At 42.5% G+C, this 27,601-nt stretch overlaps 1 protein-coding gene across 1 annotated transcript in view; it reads left to right on the plus strand.

Moving 5' to 3' along the window:
- LOC117534046 (xenotropic and polytropic retrovirus receptor 1 homolog) overlaps nucleotides 1-26,850 on the plus strand; it is a 40,707-nt gene extending 13,857 nt beyond the window's left edge. The window contains exons 9-14 of the mRNA XM_034198073.1: nucleotides 3,904-4,072; nucleotides 7,435-7,635; nucleotides 16,912-17,078; nucleotides 17,882-18,021; nucleotides 22,453-22,677; nucleotides 23,741-26,850. Of these exons, the coding sequence (XP_034053964.1) occupies nucleotides 3,904-4,072; nucleotides 7,435-7,635; nucleotides 16,912-17,078; nucleotides 17,882-18,021; nucleotides 22,453-22,677; nucleotides 23,741-23,798 (960 nt within the window). The 3' untranslated portion in view covers nucleotides 23,799-26,850. The remainder of the gene's footprint in view (nucleotides 1-3,903; nucleotides 4,073-7,434; nucleotides 7,636-16,911; nucleotides 17,079-17,881; nucleotides 18,022-22,452; nucleotides 22,678-23,740) is intronic.
- Nucleotides 26,851-27,601: the final 751 nt, after the last annotated feature.

Here is a 27,601-nt window from a genome sequence, read left to right on the forward strand (position 1 = left end):
TAATGGTTCATCTCAATACACACACATTTTCCGTGCTTTCCAATAGTTTAAAAATAGCTTTATTCCACTGTTTAATAACCTGTTCAATACAAACATGCCTCTTGTAAAAATGAAATAACATTTCTGTGAACTGATATTTGTGTAGTGAGCTTAGTAGAGGATGTTCCCATTTTTTGGGGATGTTCCCTTTGATTGTAAAATGTCAATGATATAACTACGGGGGGTCCCTCAGGGCTCTGTTCTTGGTCCCCTCCTCTTCTCCTTGTACACAAACTCGCTCGGATCAGTCATTAGCCCGCATGGTTTTTCATACCACTGCTACGCTGACGACACCCAATTAATTCTGTCCTTTCCCCGCTCAGAGACCCAGGTCGTCGCACGCATCTCTGCTTGTCTAGCTGACATCTCTCAGTGGATGTCTGCTCACCACCTCAAGCTCAACCTTGACAAGACTGAGCTGCTCTTCCTCCCGGGAAAAGATTGTCCAACTCTTGACCTGACAATCAACATCGGCACCTCAGTTGTTTCCCCGACTCAGACTGCAAGGAATCTGGGTGTGACCCTAGATAACAACCTGTCCTTCACTGCAAACATCGCTGCTACAACCCGCTGCTGCAGATACACGCTTTACAACATCAGGAAGATACGTCCCCAGCTGACTCAGAAAGCGACTCAGGTTCTGGTCCAGGCTCTCGTCATCTCACGCCTAGACTACTGCAACTCCCTCCTGGCTGGTCTACCTGCATGTGCCATCCGACCTCTGCAGCTCATCCAGAATGCAGCGGCTCGTCTGGTTTTCAACCTTCCTAAATTCTCCCACACCACTCCGCTCCTCCGCTCCCTTCACTGGCTTCCGGTAACTGCTAGAATCCACTTCAAGACACTGGTACTTGCTTACCGTGCTGCGAATGGATCTGGCCCTTCCTACATCCAGGACATGGTTAAACCGTACACCCCAGCGCGTGCACTACGCTCTGCATCAGCCAAACGACTCGTTGCGCCCTCGCTGCGAGGGGGACCCAAGTTCCCATCGGCGAAAACACGTGGGTTTGCTATCCTGGCTCCAAGATGGTGGAATGAGCTCCCATTGACATCAGGACAGCAGATAGCTTGCACATCTTCCGGCGCAAACTGAAAACTCATCTCTTTCGACTCCACTTCGAGCGTTAGAACGATTAACGAAGCACTTTTATACCAATAAAGGACTGGATTACCTAAAGCCAGTTGAGTAGCACTTGAAATGTTTGGCTCTATGAAACCTGATATACTTATATGATTCTGTTTTCTTCAAGGTTGTGTCTTCCTGGTCGAATGTACTTATTGTAAGTCGCTTTGGACAAAAGCGTCAGCTAAATGCAATGTAATGTAATGTAATGTAATTTGATATTCTTTATTAATCCCGTGGGGAAATTGTTTCTCTGCATTTGACCCATCCTGTGTTAGGAGCAGTGTGCTGCCATTTTGAACGGCGCCCGGGGAGCAATGTGGGGAACGGTGCCTTGCTCAGGGACACCTCGGTAGCATTTGACAAGCAGTCTGACAATGAAGATGTCAGACTTAGTATATTTTTTAATAATTACATACAACACATGGAATTCTTGTGTGTGTGTGTTCCAAGTGAATCTGCGGCCCCCTGGTGGCCAGTACATCAATGATGTGGCCCCCACCACCATCAAAGTTGCCCATCCCTGCTTTAGAAGCAATGTTCATTATCCGATGAAACAATCTGTTGTTGTTTCCAGCGGTGCTTTTAAATGCGTTCATGCCAGGTGTGATTATTTCTTCTGATCATAAACACCAGACAGAGGACAGAGATTTCATTATAGGACGAACTGCAGATTACTGCTGTTTGCTGAAGGAATGAAAACCCTCCAGCTCTGCAGAGGACTTGAGACACAGATGGAGTGTAGAAGAGATCAATACAGCCTCTGATTGACAGGTGGAGAGAGATGGGTAATGGGTGGATATGTATAAGAGAAAAAACATCAATTTTCTCTGACATTTCCAGAAGTGTTTGAATGGAGAGGCGTGCAGTGGCTCCTGAATGTCACATGTGGCCTGAGGGGGGAAACAGATCATTTTACAAAGCTCGGTCAATAACGGCTGCTGCCAAAAGTCAAATCCCAAATAACATGAGAGCACGATACACACCCTGTGTTTGTGTAGAGGTCACACACACATGAAGACACACACATAGAGACGCACACACATGGAGACACTCACATAGACACACACATAGAGACACACACATAGACACACACACATATAGACACACACATAGACACACACACATAGAGACACACACATAGACACACACATAGACACACACATAGACACACACATAGACACACACATAGAGACACACACATAGAGACACACACATATAGACACACACATAGACACACACACATAGAGACACACACATAGACACACACATAGACACACACATAGACACACACATAGACACACACATAGAGACACACACATAGAGACACACACATAGACACACACACATAGACACACACACACACATAGACACACACATAGACACACACACATAGAGACACACACATAGACACACACACATATAGACACACACATAGACACACACATAGAGACACACACATAGACACACACACACATAGACACACACACATAGAGACACACACACATAGATACACACACATAGATACACACACATAGATACACACACATAGAGACACACACATAGAGACACACATAGAGACACACACATAGAGACACACACATATAGAGACACACATAGAGACACACACATAGAGAGACACACATAGAGAGACATATAGAGACACACACATAGAGACGCACACATAGAGAGACACACAGATACACACACACATAGACACACATGGAGACACACACATAGAGACACACACATAGAGAGACACACATAGAGACACACACATAGAGAGACACACATAGAGAGACATATAGAGACACACACATAGAGACGCACACATAGAGAGACACACAGATACACACACACATAGACACACATGGAGACACACACATAGAGACACACACATAGAGAGACACACATAGACACACACACACACACATAGAGACACACACATAGACACACATACATAGAGACACACACATAGAGAGACACATAGAGACACACACATAGAGAGACACATAGATACACACACATAGAGACACACACATAGACACACACACACATAGAGACACACACATAGACACACACACATAGAGACACACACATAGACACACACACATAGACACACACACATAGAGACACACACATAGAGAGACACACACATAGAGACACACACATAGAGAGACATATAGAGACACACACATAGAGACACACACATAGAGAGACACATGGAGACACACACATAGAGACACACATGGAGACACACACATAGAGACACACATAGAGACACATACATAGAGACACACACATAGAGACACACACATAGAGACACACACATAGAGACACACACATAGACACACACATAGAGACACATACATAGAGACACACACATAGAGACACACACATAGAGACACACACATAGAGACACACACATAGAGACACACACTGCCATTTTCTTAATGTCTTTCTTTTTTTGTAAAGCACTTTGAATTGCTTTGTGTTGAAAAGTGCTATATAAATAAACTTGCCTTGCCTATGGACAATACATCATTTTGTTTTATATCCTGCTTACTGAAGTAAATGGTTATTTTGTGTTTTCTTTGTAAATTATTGAGTGTTCTTGCATTTTAATGTGTGAGTTTTTTAAACCTCGGGACTGTGGGGAACAGTATTTCGATCCTTCTGTGTGTACACACATATTTTGAGATTGACTGACTTTGACCGACTCTCTCCCTCCTCTTCAGTTCCGCGTGTTCACGGCTCCGTTCCACCGGGTGGAGTTTGCAGACTTCTGGCTGGCCGACCAGCTGAACTCTCTGGTGTTCGTCCTGATGGACCTGGAGTATCTCGTCTGCTACTACATCTTCGAGCTGCAGTGGAGCAACAGCAGAGGGCTGCTGCCCCGCGACCAGGGTGAGACTTTCAACTCCTCTGTCCGTGAACAGGTGGAGAGGTCAAACTGCAGTTACAGCAAAAATACACCTGAAAATATACGATAACAAAGAAGGGTTCTGAAGCACACTTTGTTTTTTGGTTATATTTCTTTATACGTGTCTCTACTTTAAAGAGTCCTCTCCTGCTGATGTTCAGGTGTATATCAGTATGTAGTGTCTCTACTTTAAAGAGTCCTCTCCTGCTGATGTTCATGTGTATATCAGTATGTAGTGTCTCTACTTTAAAGAGTCCTCTCCTGCTGATGTTCAGGTGTATATCAGTATGTAGTGTCTCTACTTTAAAGAGTCCTCTCCTGCTGATGTTCAGGTATATATCAGTACGTAGTGTCTCTACTTTAAAGAGTCCTCTCCTGCTGATGTTCAGGTGTATATCAGTGTGTAGTGTCTCTACTTTAAAGAGTCCTCTCCTGCTGATGTTCAGGTGTATATCAGTATGTAGTGTCTCTACTTTAAAGAGTCCTCTCCTGCTGATGTTCAGGTGTATATCAGTATGTAGTGTCTCTACTTTAAAGAGTCCTCTCCTGCTGATGTTTTAGGTGTATATCAGTATGTAGTGTCTCTACTTTAAAGAGTCCTCTCCTGCTGATGTTCAGGTGTATATCAGTATGTAGTGTCTCTACTTTAAAGAGTCCTCTCCAGCTGATGTTCAGGTGTATATCAGTATGTAGTGTCCTCTACTTTAAAGAATCCTCTCCTGCTGATGTTCAGGTGTATATCAGTATGTAGTGTCTCTACTTAAAGAGTCCTCTCCAGCTGATGTTCAGATGTATATCAGTATGTAGTGTCTCTACTTTAAAGAGTCCTCTCCTGCTGATGTTCAGGTGTATATCAGTATGTAGTGTCTCTACTTTAAAGAGTGCTCTCCTGCTGATGTTCAGGTGTATATCAGTATGTAGTGTCTCTACTTTAAAGAGTCCTCTCCTGCTGATGTTCAGGTGTATATCAGTATGTAGTGTCTCTACTTTAAAGAGTCCTCTCCAGCTGATGTTCAGGTGTATATCAGTATGTAGTGTCTCTACTTTAAAGAGTCCTCTCCTGCTGATGTTCAGGTGTATATCAGTATGTAGTGTCTCTACTTTAAAGAGTCCTCTCCTGCTGATGTTCAGGTGTATATCAGTATGTAGTGTCTCTACTTTAAAGAGTCCTCTCCTGCTGATGTTCAGGTGTATATCAGTATGTAGTGTCTCTACTTTAAAGAGTCCTCTCCTGCTGATGTTCAGGTGTATGTCAGTATGTAGTGTCTCTACTTTAAAGAGTCCTCTCCTGCTGATGTTCAGGTGTATGTCAGTATGTAGTGTCTCTACTTTAAAGAGTCCTCTCCTGCTGATGTTCAGGTGTATGTCAGTATGTAGTGTCTCTACTTTAAAGAGTCCTCTCCTGCTGATGTTCAGGTGTATATCAGTATGTAGTGTCTCCATGCTCTAATGTTAAAAAAGTTCTTCATTGTTCTCGTACTGCCTGTGCTGCAGCACCTCTTTTCACCCTCTGTCTGAAACCAGAGACCAGTCTGCTCTGATTGGTTAGCTGGCAGGCTCTGTTGTGATTGGTCAACCGCTTAGAGATGTCCCGCCCCTTAGCCTATCACGTACAATGTGTTGGAGCGCTAGCCAATAGGAGCGCGAGTGTTTAATCTTGAAGTAATGCAGACCATTTTACATTCACAAAAAACTATAGAACACACCACAAATTAATCTTTCAAATGTCTTGCTCTTCAAAATCTAAATTGCCCTACGCTGAAAGCAAACTGATGTTAATGTCCGAACCACAATAATAAATGCTTTTCATTAAACATTTAAGAGAAGCTGAGTGAGCTTATTATTAAATAATCATGATCAGAACTGAAAGTCAAGTGAAGACCGGTTAAAATAATCATAGTAATACACTTTGATCGCTATTAAGGAAAATACTTTGAGAGGCTCAATGTTTTTCATTAAGGTACCTTTTAAAGTGCTTAAATATCACTCTTAAAAAGCTCTTTGATGCACTAATACATCATGAATAACAGTGTTTATTCTCTACCTGCTGCATCCATTACAGCAGGAGAGAAAGTCATGGACCTCCTGGTTGTAAATGTGTCAGAATAAGTTGACAGCGAGCCAGAAAGTGGACGTGTCCTGTCAGCGGATGAAATGTGAACGAGCTTTTAATTGCTGTTCATCCACAGCGACACCTCGGCCTCCAGCAGCCAATTAACACGCAGCTAATGGATCGTTTACGTTCGGCCGCTCAGAGGTCAATGTGTGCTTCTCATAATGAAGAGAATGAGGAGAGGAGGAGGAAACTAGAGATAAATAAATGAATGGATTTTATCAGACGGAGATGTCGTACATGTGGTCTCTTTACACTGCAGTGGGGTTTGAACCTGTGACCCTCTGACCCCAACACCTACGCACAACCCACTGCGCCACACGCCTCCTACTTTACTTTTTATTACAATCCAATTAATCCACGATCTTTAATACTGTCATAGTTTGGGTTAAAACGTTCCCTACTGCTCGGAGTCCTAAATATCATCTGCTCCTTTATTTCAGATTCCTATCATTTATGAATTTAAAAAAGACCGTGTTTTTCTTTATGGGGTTCTCCCTCTCCCGTAGTGTGTTATATAGGTTTTTAGTGCATGTCAATGGCCTGAAACGCCTCCATTTGACTCCTATATTTGCTTCCAGAACATGGTGACATCACTATGGAACACTCACGCTCCTATTGGCTAGCGCTCCAACACATTGTACGTGATAGGCTAAGAGGCGGGACATCTCTAAGCTGGTTGACCAATCACAAAAAATGCCTGAAATATCATGTATCTGCTGTTTTTAATCAATAAAGTACATCTTATTGTATCTTATCTTATCTTATAGCTGCTTTTCTGTATAAACACAAACACTAATACACTTTTCATGTTGTGTTTTCTATCAAATTGTGAGTTTTAACATTATTAAGGTTGAGGCTTCAAGTAGGCCCAGTGCGTTTGCTGCCTCTTTTCTTTCGCTGTCATTTGTTTTCTGTTATCTTTGTGTGTTTTGGAATTTTGCAAACACTCTTAATAACTGTCTTTCCATATAATCACACTTTTCATATTGACATTTCCTGTCTTTATGTTTTTAGTGCATTAAAGTTCTCCATCACTATTGAATTTAAGCTATTGTTTGCATATTGATCTTGTGGTTTCTATAAAATTGCAATTATTTAGCCATGTTTAAGTGGAGGCTTGGAATAGGCCGAGTGTGTTTGCTGCCTCTTTCTCTACTGTTAATAATTGTTTCTGTTTTGTATATTTCTAAATCCTCTACCATAACACCCTAACCTCTCTACCCCTCTCAGACTCTGGAGGTCATGTGTGCCACAGCTACTCGTACGGGCTGCGCGCCGTCATCCAGTGCCTGCCCGCCTGGTTCCGCTTCGTCCAGTGTTTGAGGCGCTACCGAGACACAAAGAGGGCGTTCCCCCACCTGGTGAACGCTGGGAAATATTCCACCACCTTCTTCGTCGTCACCTTCGCCGCGCTGTACGCCACGCACAGAGGTAGGACACAAGGAACTCAAAATATATAATGTATTCATGTTATTTATAAAGTTAATAAGATGTTGATATCGCAAAATGGGAAGAATAAGGAAGCACCCACATTTCAAAACAGTGTGTGTGTGTGTGTGTGTGTGTGTGTGTGTGTGTGTGTGTGTGTGTGTGTGTGTGTGTGTGTGTGTGTGTGTGTGTGTGTGTGTGTTTTTGTTTTTGTTTCTATCTGTTTTCTTTGCTATTGAATTGTATTGATGTTGAAAAATGTAATGTAGAATATTCAATAAGTAAAAATACATATATTTAAAAAAACACAATTTATCTGTGTTTCATGAACCCTCCTAGGTAAATTATTATTATATGTTATTGTTATTTATTTTCTAATAATTATGATTATTTATGTTAAGTTAGTGGGAATGCTGTTAACAGCATTCCCACTAACTGTTATTCTACGGACAAACATTTTATTATTCCGCCGGTATTTTGGCCCTCTTCTCCTCCCGCATTGAACATCGCAGAAACTCCGTTCAAACATCAAAACGTTCAGCTCGGTCGGGAATCGATGGCTATTACTTTTGTCATTCATAACTTTCATAATTCCAGAGATACATCCCATAATACATCACATTTTTAACATTGAAGTCAATGGAGAAAATCTTCAACTTCAACAAATCTTCATGCGACTTCAACTGCTAACTGTTCATTCATACTTTCACTCAGAAACCTCATTCCAACTTTCAAATGTTACAAATCTTTCTGACATTATTCGTGTAAAACAACTTTTAAATCTGATTCTTACTTTTAGAGATATTAACATTTGTTCAGACCTTGTTTAAGAGTGTTTCTTCACATTTGAACATGAACTAGAGTGCGTGATGTCACAGCTAGAGGGTAACGGCCCGTCTACACTACAGGCGTCAAAAAATGCTTTCAACGCTTCTCCCATTCATTTCAATGGGTAGACGTAGGATATTTTCAAACTTCGCCGAACTGCATTGTGGGTAGCATGGCAAGGCGTTGCAAGCATCGCGAGCATCTATCGGCGTCAAAAGTTGAACAATGTTCAACTTTTGAGGCTCGATGCTTGCTCGAAGCTGGCGTCAGCCAATCAAATCCCGTTTTTGCAATTCCCGCCAGTACAAGCGCTAGCCAATCAAACCGCGTGCAAGCAGGGAGAGCCAGACCGCAGTTCATTTCCTCATATTCCAAACGAGAAATTACGGTAGCAAATCACCCGGTTCTTTCCGACCAGACTATCTACCGGGATACAAACCGGAGGAACCAGGCATGGAGGGAGGTGGCAGAGACAGTGGGTGAAACTGGTAGGTTTTCGCCTGTTTGGGGATTTTATATCCAGTTTACTTCGTGTTAACATTGCTATTGCTTTGTATGTCGGGGGCGGGAGATTCATGTCATTCGTTGTTGGTCGCAAAAACTCCCCAAGCTTCCAGACACGCCCAGCTTCAAGCTTTTTCGATGCCTGTAGTGTAGACGGGCTGTAAGAAATCTTGAAATGTGCCTTCATATATTTTTTTTTAAAACTGCCATAATTCCCAAACCCTACATTCCTGGGACATAATTTTTCATGATAAACGTAGGAAAACATCTCATAGCTTGAAAAATGACAAATAATTAAGCAAAAATAATTCAACAAAATGCCTCTTGAGGGCATGAAGTGACAAAAACGTTCAACATTCCTCCATTGAAGCCCATTGTAATTTCAGGCAGATATTGCCTCACGGTAGCAGCTGCACACCTTTAGTTAAACTGCCAAAAAGGCCACATTATTAACCCAAAAGTACACAACAATTACACTTCAGATACTCAACTTCCTTGACATGCTTCACGTTTTGAAATTTCACAGATATCTGTTACGGTTCTTCCCACAAAACGTTCACATGTAAGAGGTTCATCTCTCATTCAGAACAATGGAAACCTGTGATCTCTACAGAGCTCGTTAGTTCAACTATAAACACCTGTGTAATGGAACACGATGCTGACGTGCTCAGAGCAGCAGCCTCCAGGTAGCAGTGTGCTAACAGTCCAGCTGTGAAGACGATTCGGGACAGTCTTGAGATTTCTCCAAATGCCGTTGCCATGGCAACACAATGCTCGCCTTGAAACACGGTTTTCTCATAGCTTCAGTGAAAATACTCCAAACAGCCCAGAACTTCACAGGTTTGATAACGATGCAGCCATCAATGCATCTAAGCGTAGTATGGGGTGTCATGAAATGCCGTTGCCATGGCGACAGACCACTCACCATGAAACACGATGAGGCTGTAAGTCCAATGGACACGGTCCAATCGTCCCCCAATCTTCACTTGTATATCACCGGTCCATGCCTCAACAGCTCTACGCCAAATCTGAGATCTCACCATATGCCGTTTCCATGGAAACGCATCCCTCGCCATAAAACATGATGTCGCTATAACTCCTATGAATATGTTCAAAAAGTGCTCCAGCCTTGAAGACATCTACGGGACAGTTTTGAGATTTCTTCAAATGCCGTTACCATGGTAACAAAATGCTCGCCTTGAAACACGGCTTTCTCATAACTTCAGTGAAAATACTCCAAACAGCCCAAGACTTCACAGGTTTGGTAACGATGCAGCCATCAACGCATCTAAGCGTATTATGAGGTGTCATCAAATGCCGTTGCCATGGTGACAGATCATTCGCCATCAAGTTAGTTCAGAAGTTTGCAGTTCAAATATTCTGCTGCTTTTCCAAGCCTTTTCACTTTCTTTTCTTCTCTCATCACACATTCAAGCCCCCAGTGTTCATGTTTCATTTCAATCTAGATTCTTCACTTTCTTCTTACACATTACATTTCAGCATAGCAGTTTAGCGTCAGCTTTTCAGCATAAAGCATTCCCACTAGCAATTTCTTCAGGAATTGAATTCTCTAGTTAATATTATTCTCTTACGTACAACAGCTACAGCATAGAATTAGCAGTGCACATTTTAAGTACCAGGCCCCCAAAACATTGCAACAAACAATACTTAAGACATCAAAAAAGACATGTGTGTGTGTGTGTGTGTGTGTGTGTGTGTGTGTGTGTGTGTGTGTGTGTGTGTGTGTGTGTGTGTGTGTGTGTGTGTGTGTGTGTCTGTGTGTGTGTGTGTGTGTGTGTGTGGCTGTTTGGAATTGAGCTTTGAATTGAGCCGTGTGTGCTCAGAAAGCAGAGGTGACCTTCAGTGCAAACGCTGAAAGTTGGCCTTGGTGTTTCCTGTCAGCCTGCAGCTTTTGAATGGAAACGGGGGGGAAAGGTTTGTCAAACAGCGACTCGGATAAACAAGGCTCTGCTCTCACAACTCAATATGTGAAGCAGACGGAGGGGAGACGGAAGAGAGGAAGAAAGAGACATTCTCCCATTTAAGAAGTACAAAAACACAGAGAGGTTACCATTCCAGTCTCTCTCTCTCTCTCTCTCTCTCTCTCTCTCTCTCTCTCTCTCTCTGTGACGGCTTCTCAATTAGCCTGTAATTATTCTGATTCATTTCCCATATCACAAAGGGATTCATGTTCAAAGACAGCGGCAGTGATTCAGATATTTATCCATTTGAAAGCTCTTCTCCTCACTCGCCAGATTGTATATTTATTTTGCAGCAAAATGCCCGATATTCATCTTCAACCTTTCAAACCGCTAAATGTTATTTCCCAGCTTGACTTTATTCCTTTCCGATAGACGTTTAAATCAATGTTTCCTCTTCTGACCGCCAGTGGTCTGGCATTAAATGAAGCAGGAAAGAGACCCAGACAGACAGAGGTTTCTGAAGGTAGGAGAGGCGTCCATTAAACCATTTCCTCCTTCCTCCTCCGGCCAGCACTCTAATGGCCTCTCTTCATGTCTTATTCTGTAAGAAGCTGTCTTTCATCCGGCACCATAATGGAGCCGTCGCTGGTTAGCTGAAGAGCAGAGGAGAGGAAATATCCCACTGTGCACTCATTTGATGTTTCTGCTACAGAAATGTGCAGATCTGATCTGGTGAATCTTTCCAGCGTTCGACAAATCTTCAATCCAAATGAGTAAGTGATGATTTGACGGCCTCCAATGCAATAGAAGTCTGACATTATCCTCTGTAGTCTTAAGAGGCATCACAGCGGACAGGAAGTGAAGATTTGATGAGTTACTCGCTCTAGTTTTAGTGTGGCATCATTGGTGTTTACTTATATGCGCTGGAGAGGAGGCGGGGCTTACCTCCATGCAGATACAAACAACGACATTAAGACATTTTGCCGTGTTTTTTGTATTGAACTTCACGCTGTTCACACTGCAACAAAAATACTACTTGGGACTACTGTCTTTTTTAAAAGAGGACCTGTTATGATTTGGGGGTTTTCCGTCTCCCTGTAGTGAGTACTGTAGGTTTTAGTGCATGTAAATGGTCTGCAGAGGCTAAAGTCACTGTGTCTGCAGGGGGCGATAAAACCAGGTTTGGTTCACTGTCGTCTGCAGTGTAAACTTCTTCAGGACAGATGATGCTCAGCTTCCTTCCCAGCATCCTCTGCAGGGTCGTGTCAAACAGCTGTTAGAGGTGTGTGTGTGTGTGTGTGTGTGTGTGTGTGTGTGTGTGTGTGTGTGTGTGTGTGTGTGTGTGTGTGTGTGTGTGTGTGTGTGTGTGTGTGTGTGTGTGTGACCTAGCATTAATATCCTTGTGGGGACCTACATCTGTTTACACAGTCACGTGTGGGGACATAAGGGAGGTCCCCATGAGGGGAATCATTAATTTTAGGGTTAGGGTTAGGCATGTGTTGGTTATGGTTAAGGTTAGGATAAGTCTCCAGGAAATGCATGTAAGTCAATGTATAGTCCCCTGAAGTGATGTATACATGGTATGGGTGGGTGTGTGTGTGTGTGTGTGTGTGTGTGTGTGTGTGTGTGTGTCTCTGGCAGCACTCCCACTCTGTCTGGATGTGTCACCTTCATTAATAACCCACTCACAACCTTCATGGTGTGTGTGTGTGTGTGTGTGTGTGTGTGTGTGTGTGTGTGTGTGTGTGTGTGTGTGTGTGTGTGTGTGTGTGTGTGTGTGTGACACCTCACTGCATCACTTCTGCCAGGAACTGAACACACACTACTCCAGGAAACCAGGAATACTTCAAGCATAGAAACTGATCCTGTGTGTCTCTTTACATTACATTACATTTAGCTGACACTTTTATCCAAAACGACTTACAATAAGTACATTCGACCAGGAAGACACAACCTTGAAGAAAACAGAATCATAAAGTACATCAGGCTTCATAGAGCAAGAACATTTCAAGTGCTACTCAACTGGCTTTAGGTAAGCCAGTCCTTTATTAGTATATAAGTGCTTTGTTAATAAATCTATCGCTCAAAGTGGAGTCGAAAGAGATGAGTTTTCAGTCTGCGCCGGAAGGTGAGTAAGCTTTCTGCTGTCCTGATGTCAATGGGGAGCTCATTCCACCATCTTGGAGCCAGGATAGCAAACCCACGTGTTTTTGCTGATGGGAACTTGGGTCCCCCTCGCAGCGAGGGTGCAGCGAGCTGTTTGGCTGATGCAGAGCGTAGTGCACGCGCTGGGGTGTACGGTTTAACCATGTCCTGGATGTACGAAGGGCCAGATCCATTCGCAGCATGGTAAGCAAGTACCAGTGTCTTGAAGTGGATTCTAGCAGTTACCGGAAGCCAGTGAAGGGAGCGGAGGAGCGGAGTGGTGTGGGAACATTTAGGAAGGTTGAAGACCAGACGAGCCGCTGCATCCTGGATGAGCTGCAGAGGTCGGAGGCACATGCAGAGGAAGGAGTCGGGGTGTTCCCGTTAGTAAATCTAAATCTGTAAAATGATAATGCTTTTTTGTAGGAATAAACTTGTTTTTGGAGTTATTAAACTGTTCTCCAGCAGAGGCCTGTCTGTAACCGGAGGAGGATACTTCCTGGTTCAGTTGAACATCAGAAACCCTGTTGCTGAGGCTTTGTTTATTCATTTATTTTAACAGGGGCAGTTCACGTTAATCAACATTTCTGTAAATGCTATTTTTCACCTGTAGTCCCTGGACAGATGTTGTGAGTCACCTTAAAGACACATTAAGTAAATACAATCAAATAAAAACATGTAAATACATTACTGGAAATGTTAATACAAAAACAGAACAATAAAACAAAACAAAAATGAACATTAAAACACTAGGGCTGTCCAGAATACCAGTTTTCGGGCTCCGGATATTCGGTAGTAATCAGCAGCGAACCGCTTCAACACGTGTATTTCGGTTTATTCACGGCATTCTTTTTGTTATTATACAGTATTGTTGTTTTATAGTTATTTGTTGATGTAACCCAATTTGTGTTCTTTGAAATTGAAAAGGATATCGCATTGTGTTTGTTACTTTCGTTGCAGTTGTATATGTCTTAAGTGTAATTTGGCTTGGCTTCCTATTTTGTATGGACATGCTTTTATTTTGAAGGAGAGTTAGCGCTGTTGACAGGAAGTTGTTGTTGCTATGGAAACAACGTGACGGAGATTAATGGAGAAAAAGTCATATCTACATATAAAGACGGAGAAAGTCAACGATAACGTTTATGGTTACGTGTTAGCACCCCCGAAGAGGCACAAGCTCTTACGTTGATATTGGAGAGTCAATACATTCGAGAAAAAAATAACGAAATTGAAACCCGAATAGTACTCCAACGAACGAATATTCGGATATTCGGGTACAGCCCTATAAAACACAGACGGTGGGTTGTAAGGAGCAGGAGATTGAGTCAGTGTTAGCTGATTCCTCACGAGCCAGGTTTTGAGTTGGGATGAATTGAAAGGCCTGACATCGAAGGATCGATTCCGACTCAGCTCTATGTTCACTGGCTTCAGACTTAGTGCTTGTTTCAGATGCAGAGTTACAGCCTTAATGCTGATTCAACCCCACAGGATTTATGTCATGGACAGGCAGAGGAAGGAGAACAGGATGTAGAACTGTGCGGAGAGCAAGCCTCTGATAGACAGCTGTCTGCAGGGGACATAGAGGGTTTGAGCTGCACAGAGACATCCCTCAGTGTTTACATCAGAACCTAGCTGAGGGAGGAAGACAGCGGTGATGAAGAGGGAAATGAATGGAGGAAACCAAAGAGGTGAGGAAGAAGAGGACAGAGGAGAGGACAGAGGAGAGGAAGAGGAGGAAAGAGACGAGAGGACAGACACGTGAAGAGGAGAGGCTGGGAGAGATGGAGGAACTGGACAGAAAGACAGAAGAAAGACAGGGAGGAGACAAGAGGAAGAAGAGGGGAAAGGAGAAGAAGGGGATGAGAGGAGAGAGGAAGAGGTAAAGGGAAGAGGACAGAGGAGAGGAAATAAGACGTGAGGAGAAGGATGAAGAGGAGGAAGAGGAGGAGTAATTACCGGTGCAGGTCTGAACACACGTCTGCTGGACTCGGCTGGAATAGAGATGAGCTGACAGCTTCATAACTTCATCTCATGTTCTGACCCCTCACACCACACACACACACACACACACACACACACACACACACACACACACACACACACACACGGCTCTCAGCTTGAACTCTAATTCACCTGCTGAGCCAAACACACTCCTGCTGCTCTTCATATATTTACATATTAACACCAGCTGAACACAACGTTGCATTTTTGTGTGCGTGTGTGTGTGTGTGTGTGTGTGTGTGTGTGTGTGTGTGTGTGTGTGTGTGTGTGTGTGTGTGTGTGTGTGTGTGTGTGTGTGTGTGTGTGTGTGTGTGACAGGACTAAGTGACCACAGTTAACCCTCACTGAGCGTCCAATCAATGCCCCTCTCCCGGTGTTTAACCTTTAATGGTCTGGTGGGTAACCGACACATCAGCCTCACACACACTGAAGGGTTAAATACTGAACTACTCCCCCCCCCCCCCCCCCCCCCCCCCTCTCCGAGCTGAAGGGAATCGTTGATTATTCTCCGGTGAGAAGAGTCTTTGTTCAGGACGGAGTTTAATCTACGGCCGGAGACCCTCCATCGCTCAGAGGAGGATAAAGCAGGCAGTAACTCTACGTTAGAAATGTTAACGCTGCTACTGGAGACTGTCTGGCTGCTGGAGGAGTGTGTGTGTGTGTGTGTGTGTGTGTGTGTGTGTGTGTGTGTGTGTGTGTGTGTGTGTGTGTGTGTGTGTGTGTGTGTGTGTGTGTGTGTGTGTGTGTGTGTGTGTGTGTGTGTGAGAGAGAGAGAGAGAGTCACTATGTGTATGAGAGTCTGTAAGGCCTCATGGTGCTGAGTTATATCTCAATGCAAATCACACCCACAGACAGACACACACTTGCAAACACACACTTCAAGACACACACATCCCATCACACACACAGATAGACACACATACGTCACACACACACAAACAGTGACACACAGACAGACACACACGCAGACACACACAAACAGACACACATGTAGACATTCAGATAGACACACATATGCAGACACACACACACATGCAGACACACACATGCAGACACATACACACACACACACAATCAGACACACACACACATGCAGACACACAAACAGACACACACATGTAGACACACATATGCAGACACACACAAACAGACACACACATGTAGACACTCAGATAGACACATGCAGACACATACACACACACAATCAGACACACACACACATGCAGACACACACAATCAGACACACACACATGCAGACACACACATGCAGACACACACATGCAGTGCTAATAAGGGGTGTGAATCTTGCAATTCTGCATTCTGGGCAAACCGGTGCTGATTTCATGATTGATGTGTGTTAAAGGTGGTGTTGCAACATAACATGTCTAACATTATAGAGTTTGTATATCGAAATAGTTTCCTTTGATGCTACACATGCACGCCTTAGTGATGTCAAGGCTTACAAGTTCAAGTTATAAGAGAAATTAGAAAAATGACATTATTATACTTTGACATTTCTAAAATACTATACTATGACTTTTAAAAAAAATGGCCATACTATCACTTTGACAAAAAAATGTTAACTTACTTTACCATTAGCTTTTTAAAATATGTTCTGACATACTATTAAAATGTAATGTAATCATAGCAGTGTATTGATGGCAGCAGGGCTCCCTCTAGTGGTCAAAGTGTTTCTGCAGTAATGATCAGAATCAGAATCCCTTTATTAGTCCAGAGGGGACATTTACGTTGTGACAGCAGAAAAGAGCCAAAGACAGATTAAGAAAACCTCTTGATGTAGAATCTATAAAAAAACGAAAACCGTGGATTATATTTAATGAGGGTGTAATCTGTATCGTGTGTTTCCTGTGTGTTTCAGAGCAGGGCCACACGGACGCTGACATGTTCTTCTACCTGCTGATCGTGTTCTCCAGCATCAGCTCGCTCTACACTCTGATCTGGGATCTGCGGATGGACTGGGGTCTGTTCGACCGCGGGGCCGGAGAGAACACCTTCCTGAGGGAGGAGATCGTTTACCCTCACAAGGTACAGAGAGGACAGTTTCAACGTACTGAAACATGATTTATTTAATTTCTGATGTCTCCTCTACATCACTATGTGTCCCCGGTGTCAGGAGACTCACAAAGTGTCCGAAAACACAACCCTCTCTCTTTTCCTCCGTACCCACATCTCTAAAAACGGGGGAACATCGGAGCTGATCCAGATTTGCTGCGTCATGACGACATTACTAAAATGTGGGCGGGCTTTACACCCACGGGCCAATCAGAAACGTTGCTGTCAGAAACAATGAGACGTGTGCTAGAAGTAATATGGTCTGTGTTTACATTAGCATGCTAACGCTCAGAGCTAACCTGTACTGGAGAGAGTGTGTGTGAAGAAGCAGGAAGTAAAAAGGAAGTCACCTTGTGGTAAACCTGAGAGAGAGAAAGAGTTTGAGCTCCGTACTGTTTCAGAGATAATCCTTGCTGTGGTTTGGAACATGATGGAGTTTCATCACGGCAGCATTTAACTGAGTTTCTGCTGGTAGACAGCCTTCTCTTCACAGAGCTCACTGCTTGCATGTGGACGCTCTAAAGGGGCGTGGCCAGCAGCAGCTCTGGTTACATTTAAAGCTACAGACCCAGAATCAGCACTTTAGTAACAGGGCTGAAATAGAGGGGTTTGAGGCTAGAATTATCTGTTTGGTATTTTGAGCAAAGCACTTCAGAGACATGTTTTATATATATCTGAAACCTATAATATATGCCTAAGAAAAGTATAATAGGAGACCTTTAACATGTATTTAAACTTTTCTACATACTATAATACTCCCTCCCCTGTGTCTCCAGGCGTACTACTACTGTGCGATAATCGAAGATGTGATTCTGCGTTTCGCCTGGACGATCCAGATCTCCCTCTCCACGACCACCAAGATCCACTCTGTGGGAGACATCGTTTCCACCGTGCTCGCCCCCATGGAGGTCTTCAGGTGGGGTCACACTACTTCCTGTTTACACACACCTGTTTACACACACCTGTTTACACACACCTGAAGACACACACACCTGAAAACACTCACCTGAAGACACACAAACCTGAAGACACACACACCTGAAGACACACACCTGAAGACACACAAACCTGAAGACACACACCTGAAGACACACACCTGAAGACACACACCTGAAGACACATACCTGAAGACACTCACACCTGAAGACACACACCTGAAAACACTCACCTGAAGACACACAAACCTGAAGACACACACACCTGAAGACACACACCTGAAGACACACACACCTGAAGACATACACCTGAAGACATACACCTGAAGACACACAAACCTGAAGACACACACCTGAAGACACACACCTGAAGACACACACCTGAAGACACTCACACCTGAAGACACACACACCTGAAAACACTCACCTGAAGACACACAAACCTGAAGACACACACCTGAAGACACACACCTGAAGACACACACCTGAAGACACACACACCTGAAGACACACACCTGAAGACACACACCTGAAGACACACACCTGAAGACACTCACACCTGAAGACACACACACCTGAAGACACAAACCTGAAGACACACACCTGAAGACACACACCTGAAGACACACACCTGAAGACACACACCTGAAGACACACACCTGAAGACACACACATGAAGACACACACACCTGAAGACACACACATCTGAAAACACACACCTGAAGACACACACACCTGAAGACACACCTGAAGACACACACACCTGAAGACACACACACCTGAAGACACACACACCTGAAGACACACACACCTGAAGACACACACACACCTGAAGACACACACACACCTGAAGACACACACACCTGAAGACACACACCTGAAGACACACAAACCTGAAGACACACAAACCTGAAGACACACACCTGAAGACACACACCTGAAGACACACACCTGAAGACACATACACCTGAAGACACACACACACCTGAAAACACTCACCTGAAGACACACAAACCTGAAGACACACACACCTGAAGACACACACACATGAAGACACACACACCTGAAGACACACACCTGAAGACACACACCTGAAGACACACACCTGAAGACACACACACCTGAAGACACACACATCTGAAAACACACACCTGAAGACACACACACCTGAAGACACACCTGAAGACACACACACCTGAAGACACACACACACCTGAAGACACACACCTGAAGACACACACACCTGAAGACACACACCTGAAGACACACACACCTGAAGACACACACACCTGAAGACACACACACCTGAAGACACACACCTGAAGACACACACACCTTAAGACACACATCTGAAGACACACACCTGAAGACACACACCTGAAGACACACACCTGAAGACACACACACACCTGAAGACACACACACCTGAAAACACACACCTGAAGACACACACCTGAAGACACACACCTGAAGACACACACACCTGAAGACACACACACCTGAAAACACACACCTGAAGACACACACACCTGAAAACACATATCTGAAGACACACACACCTGAAGACACACACCTGAAGACACACACCTGAAGACACACACACCTGAAGACACACACACCTGAAAACACACACCTGAAGACACACACACCTGAAAACACATATCTGAAGACACACACACCTAGAAGACACACACACCTGAAGACACTCTTTTATGTCATCACACTGGACAACGACACCATTCAGCTTCACTCCAAACATTAATGAGACGTGTTAATGACAACAAATCCTGAAACACTAGAAATGCTGCAGTAAGCTAAGTTAACTCTCTCACACACACAGTGACTCACACACACACACACACACACACACACACACACACAAACACACACACACACCATGAGTGACTTACACACAGTGACTTACAAACAAACACACACACACACACACACAGTGACTCTCACACACAGTGACTCTCTCTCACACACACACACACACACACACACACACACACACACACACACACACACACACACACACACACTGTGACTCTCACACACACAGTGACTCTCTCTCACTCACACACACACACACACACACACACACACACACACACACACAGTGACTCTCACAAACACAGTGACTCTCTCTCACTCACACACACACACACACACACACACACACTGTGACTCTCACACACACAGTGACTCTCTCTCACTCACACACACACACACACACACACACACACACACACACACACACACACACATACACACACACACACACACACACCCAGAGTTCCCGTTAGCCGGTAATTACCGGACTACGACCGGTCAAATATGATGAAGACCGGCAAATCTAAATCTCTCCGGTCAAAGTGTCCGTTCAAAATAATTTCCGTTTAGCGCAATACCACATCAGTTGCGCCATTTATGTGACAGACAAGAATAGTTCATTCTAATGTCTACTTAATGTGGAGAAAGAGATGTCCTGTATGGGTTGATTGTGCGTTGATCTGTTGGTAATGCCTCGGGGTTCCGGTGGGCATGTAAACTAATGCATAATGCTGCGCTATACTTTGCGGCCTCACCCGGTTGCATAGCGACGCTTGTTGTTTAGGTGTCTTTTAATAAGCAGGTAGTCATATCATTAGCTAGAACTAGCTCTGATCGATATGGACATAAACGCGAGTGAAGTCTAATCTGACAGGAGAGAGAGATCAGCTGCTGCTAGGGTTGCCAACTTCCAGAAATGGAGAAACGGGACACGTGTCCCCCCCCGCGCGCATGCGCGCGAAGATTTTCCGGTTTCTGGCGGATTTAGTTACTTTTTTTAAAAACTTTATTTCGGTTTTATGGTTAGGGTTAGGTTAGGGTTATGTTATTTAATTATTTTGGGGGAGCCAGCCCCTAGGGTTCGAAAATGTTTTTGGGGATCAAACCCCCCAAAACCCTCAAAATGCATAGAAAACTATGCATACCTATAACACAATGGTCTTACACCTGCATTAGGCTACTACATCACATTGTACATCAGCATGTTCAAATCGGATAGGTGGGCACTATAGGGACATCTGGGCACCTCGATGTACAATTGGCTATTTTGTCCAAAATGTTAAAAAATAAAATATTTGAAAAATGGTATTAAGTAATGCAAAGTATACATGATGTGAACATGCACGGTACATCATTATTAGACTTAATGTTATCCTTCAACCAACCATTTTCCCAGCATTTTCCCATCAATCAGCTGACTGACTCTCTCACACACACACACACACACGTGCGAGCATTGTGCCTGCCCTGTCAACTGAGCGGTCCTAGCGCCCTTCGGATACAGCACACAAACACACAGGCACGCAGCCAGACACACTGCATTGCGCGCAAACAGAAACATATTTGTAATGTTTCCCTTTACACGGGAGTCCGGGACAAACAAAGTCCCGTACGGGACACGCCCCTTTTGGCTCAAATACGGGGCGTCCCGGCTAATACGGGACGGTTGGCAACCCTGCTGCTGACGAGTCGACACGCAGCTCTGCATGATCACATGCAGCGGTGAGCGGAGCAACACACACTTCAGGTTAGAATATCACACGTAGCAATTTTAATGGCCTCTCAAACTACCGTAACTAGTTATAGATATGTTTAGTTTTACTGTCAGGTCACTCATTACTGATCCGCGAGCTGCATGATACTGACGGGCTGTCAGGAGAGGGGGAGAGCGCTCCGTTTATTATTCCCGTGTTATTGTAAATTACTGTACGCTTTTGAATAATGTAGTTAATCTAAATCTACTATAATTAGTTTGTTTAATATCGAATCATATCAATTTGTTTTAAAGCACAATAAATAAGAAAGAAGACCTTTGACCGGCACTTTTCTCATTTTGTCCGGAAGATTTAAACTTTAACGGACATTTTGACCGGCGAAGAAATATTCTAACGGGAACTCTGACACACACACACAGTGACTCACACACACACAGTGACTCACACACAGTGACTCTCTCTCACTCACTCACACACACATACACACACACACACACACACACACACACACACACACACACACACACACACACACACACACACACACACACACACCACACACACACACACACACAGTGACTCACACACAGTGACTCTCTCTCACTCACTCACTCACACACACACACACACACACACACACACACACACACACACACACACACATTCACACACACACAGTGACTCTCAAACCTCGGAAATCATACAATTGAATTATTGGTTATTGTGCAGGATATAACTGCCAGGTAATGGAATACATGTATCATCATTATGTCATCACGATACATTAAACATGTTTAAAGTGCCCCTCCCAGCCCTGATATATAATATATCTATAAAACATACCGTCTCTCTGTCTCCCTGCAGGCGCTTCGTGTGGAACTTCTTCCGGCTGGAGAACGAACACCTGAATAACTGCGGTGAGTTCAGGGCCGTCAGGGACATCTCGGTGGCTCCTCTGAACGCAGACGACCAGACGCTGCTGGAGCAGATGATGGACTCTGAGGAGGGCGTCCGCAACCGCTCCGGGAAGAAGACGTGGAAGAGGTCGTACAGCCTGTCGCTGCGGCGCCCCCTGCTGGGCACATCACTGTAAGACAGAGCACACTTTATTTAGATTATTGTCAACATGTTGATAGATTTACAAACACCTGTACTTTCTACTTCTAACATGTTGAACACAAATACCTGTACTTTCTACTTCTTACATGTTGAACCCAAATACCTGTACTTTCTACTTCTTACATGTTGAACACAAATACCTGTACTTTCTACTTCTTACATGTTGAACCCAAATACCTGTACTTTCTACTTCTTACATGTTGAACTCAAATACCTGTACTTTCTACTTCTCACATGTTGAACTCAAATACCTGTACTTTCTACTTCTTACATGTTGAACCCAAATACCTGTACTTTCTACTTCTTACATGTTGAACACAAATACCTGTACTTTCTACTTCTTACATGTTGAACCCAAATACCTGTACTTTATACTTCTTACATGTTGAACACAAATACCTGTACTTTCTACTTCTTACATGTTGAACACAAATACCTGTACTTTCTACTTCTTACATGTTGAACCCAAATACCTGTACTTTATACTTCTTACATGTTGAACTCAAATACCTGTACTTTCTACTTCTCACATGTTGAACTCAAATACCTGTACTTTCTTCTTCTCTCATTTTCCAAACAGCTGGTTCCTTTAGTCTGAATGTGTGTTTGATGCGTGATCATTATTCTTTAGAGTCATTGCGTGCCTATTGATTTGAACACGATCCGTGTATCCATCATTTCCTGGTCTTCTCTAAAGAAGAGGGACCAATGGAAACGTTGTCATGTTGCCGTTGTTCAGCATGGAAACATTCATTAGCTAACAATGACATTATTGTTCTATTAATATAAAGGGAGGTCAGGTACTCTTTAAAACAGCTGCTAGTTATGGGTACTTTTTACTGAAGTACATTTCAAAGCCTCTTTACTTTGACTTGAGTAAAGAAGTTTAGTCAGTACTTCTACTTTCACTTTTGAATATATATATAACTTTATCCACATTCAAGGTAGCAAATGTACCCTTTCGCATATTTGTAGAAATGCTAATAATATGCATTGAAATGCCAGATTATAATAATGCTTTTCCCTCTTCTAGATCAAAAAAGGACACAAAGGTGCTAATCGAAGATACGGATGATGAGGCCTTCAGCTGAGTCAACACTACACACACACACACACACACACACACACACACACACACACACACACACACACACACACACACACACACACACACACACACACACACACACACACACACACACACACTTTAAAGTAGAAACACATGAAAATAAACCTGCTGAAGCACAAACACGGTGTAATAGCTACAGACGGACAGAAGGGAAACACACACTGCCTGGGATTGGGTTTTTAAAGGAATTGTTATTACGTTAATTTTGAGATATTTGTATTTCTTTAGGTTTTTCCTTTTCTTTTCCTGAAGCTGAAAGACGACTGTTTACACGCCTTTTTTCTAACGACACTAGGATCAACAGGGAGAAGTCAAGCCAATCAAAACACTGGATATTAACCTCTAAACACCCGAGGAAGAACTACAGCATATCAAAACCAATCAACTGCTTTCAGCGTGTTGATTCTTTTATACTCCATCTTTGTTTCTTCTTGAGTTTTAACCTCAGAGTATAATCACACCCTGCAGGAAAGGTTTATTTAATACACGAACAAACAACAACTTGTACACAAACGGTTGCTTCAAACATGTCTGAGAAGTTGCTTTGTAATATATTTAATACATTTTAACATGCATTATTACTCTGTTGTTCTTGTGTTGTTTGTACTAGAGAGACTTGTGCAGAGCGTCCATACGATGATTGTCGATGTGTTTTTTAAACTTCTGAATGTTTTTCTCCGCCACGTTTTTAATAAGCTCATAGTTAGACCTCAGATTGAAGCGACCTGTGAATCATCTTAAAGTGCCCGTTAGCTTTTACTTTGCATTAACTACCAAAGCTTTATTTTTATGAATGTGTCCATGCAGACTGTACACGCTCGTTTATGATTGTTGTTTTTACTAATGTTCGCAGCTGTGTCGTTGGAAATCCCAGTAATATGAGGAGAAATGTGTCAAATATTATGTGATTTAATGCTTTAAATGTTTAGTTTAATTGTTAACATGCCAATGGTTCACACATTTGGAGCGCTTTTATTGAATTATTCTGATTAATTAAGGTTTAAATAGCCGACCAAAGCAAGCTAGCTTTGTTAGCATTAGCTATCAAGGCTAGCTAGCATAAGTTAGCTAGCCTTGTTAGCAATTACATTGAAATTGGCCTATTTTATCCCTAATTTCCCCAAAATGAATCTTCAAAGTGTGACATGACAGAAAATAGCCATTTATATATTAAGACTGTAGTGTGTGTTGCCAGAATGGGCTACTTTTTATTTAATTATACGTATTAAAAAAACGTATTTGGGAAGCTAATGCTAATTACGGCTAATTTGTGTAGCACATGGGTGGCTCCAACAAAACGTACCTCTAACAGTGTTTCTCAAACTTTTTCATACCAAGGACCACTTAACCAATAAAAAAACACTCGAGGACCACCTAACTCCACAAATATCCAAAAACACATCGTTTTTTACAAATCGCCTGAAAATTGTACAAACAAGTGGCAACATGTGTGATGAAGGTGTTTATCTGGGCTATATCATGCAATCGAAAGTGAAACTTAAACTCGCTCCATTGCGGAGATATTCCCGCGAGAGTGCGGAAAACTTTAATTAATTAATTAATAAAAAATGTGAAATTTTATTCGATTTTAAACAAAATGCACATGCACAATATTCCCAGCCAATATTTGAAACAAAACAATGTGGTTAATATTTTGAGGATTTGGCAACTTTGAGGGTCTTTTTCAATACATGCGGTCGGTTGCAATCCAATCTCTCTTTAACAGTAAAATATGTATAAACTGTGACACGTTTTCACCACATCTTGTTGTTTGTCGCTAATGTTCACTCATGTTAGCACTTTTAAACTATTTTAAGTGTTGTTAAATGTTAGATTAAAGATAAGGAACCAGGAGAAACGTGCTGTACATCTGATATCCATTATAAGCCCTATAAGTTATTTTTAAACCAGCTGCTCAAACGTAAAGAGCTGTTTCTTATCATTTCAAAGTGTTGTCCTGCTATCTGGCTAAAGATGCTAATTTAAATGCTGTTTGACTTCCTGTTTGACCCCCCCCCCCCCCAGCTGCAGCACGACAATACTTCTGTTTGTAGAAAACTGAACAGCTTCTGTGTGCAAAGAGCCAGAAAAATGTAAAAAATGTAGAAGGGTAGCTTCCTGCGTCATTATAACACACTGCACACACACACACACACACACACACACACACACACACACACACACACACACACACACACACACACACACACAGCAGATAGTTTTGTACAAAGGCTGTTGTCTTGCCTGCATGCTGCTTTAGTTCCCCATTGTACATAGTTCTTAATTTATTACATGTATATTAGCGATCATTGTGGCCACCGTGACAATGGTTGATTTCATACTTCGAGACAAGCAGTATTTTTTAAGGTGAACGAGGTTTTTCTGTTTTTGATCCTGCACTCATGTGGAAATCTGTTGACAATGTGTTTGTATAAAAAAAAAAAAAGATCCATGGAGAAGTGGAGACTGTGATTGGTTGTTTTTCTCGTTGTCTTTTTTCAAAGCTTTTACGTCCAGGAGGAGCTGTGATACTGTGTGTACATCTGTGAATGTGCATGAAAAAAATATACTGTGTTGTAAAAGCAGAAGCACTTTGACCCACATCATGCCGTCAACTCCAAAAAACCTGCCTGGATTTTATCTGAAGCATTTCTAAAGGTGCTTCTCTGTAAAACAAAGTGTGTGTAGCCCTGTGACTAAACTAAAACAGGGTTATTTTGTACAGTTGTTCCCCCTTTATGATGTTAAAGTGCTCGATGTTTCCTCTCTCGATGTTGTTTCTCTAATCCAGTAATGATAGTACTGTAGTTTGGTAGGCTGTACTTTGATAAGACAGATATTAGATAAATACATCGTGGCTAAATGTGATTTTAAAGAGTCAGTTTTTCCAGTTTGTACATGTTGCGTGTAAAACTCCGTCCTGCGATGGTTCTGATGGTATTTGTATTTCTGTAAACACTTTGGTGATCCTGTCATATCTGGGTTTTATAAACCACGGTTATTTTTAAAACTCGCTCTGTCTCTCGACTCGTTTTTTCTGCTTCTCTTACACAAAAGTCATGACTAAGTCATATTAAAGCATATCATTAAATGTCATAACATTGAGTATGGTATGCCATACAAAATAATATATACAAATGTCAAAGTATTATATGTTCTTAAACTGTCAAAGTCCAAATGAAATTGCCATTTAAAAAAAAACACAATAAAAAATTATATAAATATATACTTTTTTTTGTTTTATCGTTCAGTATCTCATAAAAGTTATATATTTGTATACAAAAGGTAATTGTATATTATTTTCTTTGGCATACTGCTTATGTTTTTTACAATTTTTTTAAGTATTACACTTCCACTTTTTCAATGACACTAAAGTTTGGAAATTATAGAGAAAATATTTGAAAAATTGGGAGAAAAGTCTGTTTTGTTCATTAAACAATCCAAAAACTAAATATATTCAGTTTTCTAAAACATAAAACAGTATATATAATAATATAATAATAATCACTGTGGGGGAAAGTTCTGTAGCAATGTAGAGTCAGGACTCAGAGAGACACGAGGAGAGCTGGAGCTTTGATGGCAAACACTGACGGTTTATTTGGAGCTTCGGCCGGAGAATTGACGAGACAGGTGGTGTGTCACGAGTTGACACAGCGGTTGCCAAACCAATTCTGAAGAACTCTTTCTGCAGCTCGAGGTTTTAATTATTTCAGAGTGTAATAATCAACATTCTTCATCAGCGAGACCCTGGACCCTGAATCTAAC

The sequence above is a fragment of the Gymnodraco acuticeps genome, unplaced genomic scaffold, assembly GCF_902827175.1.
Source record: "Gymnodraco acuticeps unplaced genomic scaffold, fGymAcu1.1, whole genome shotgun sequence".
Lineage (NCBI taxonomy): Eukaryota > Metazoa > Chordata > Actinopteri > Perciformes > Bathydraconidae > Gymnodraco > Gymnodraco acuticeps.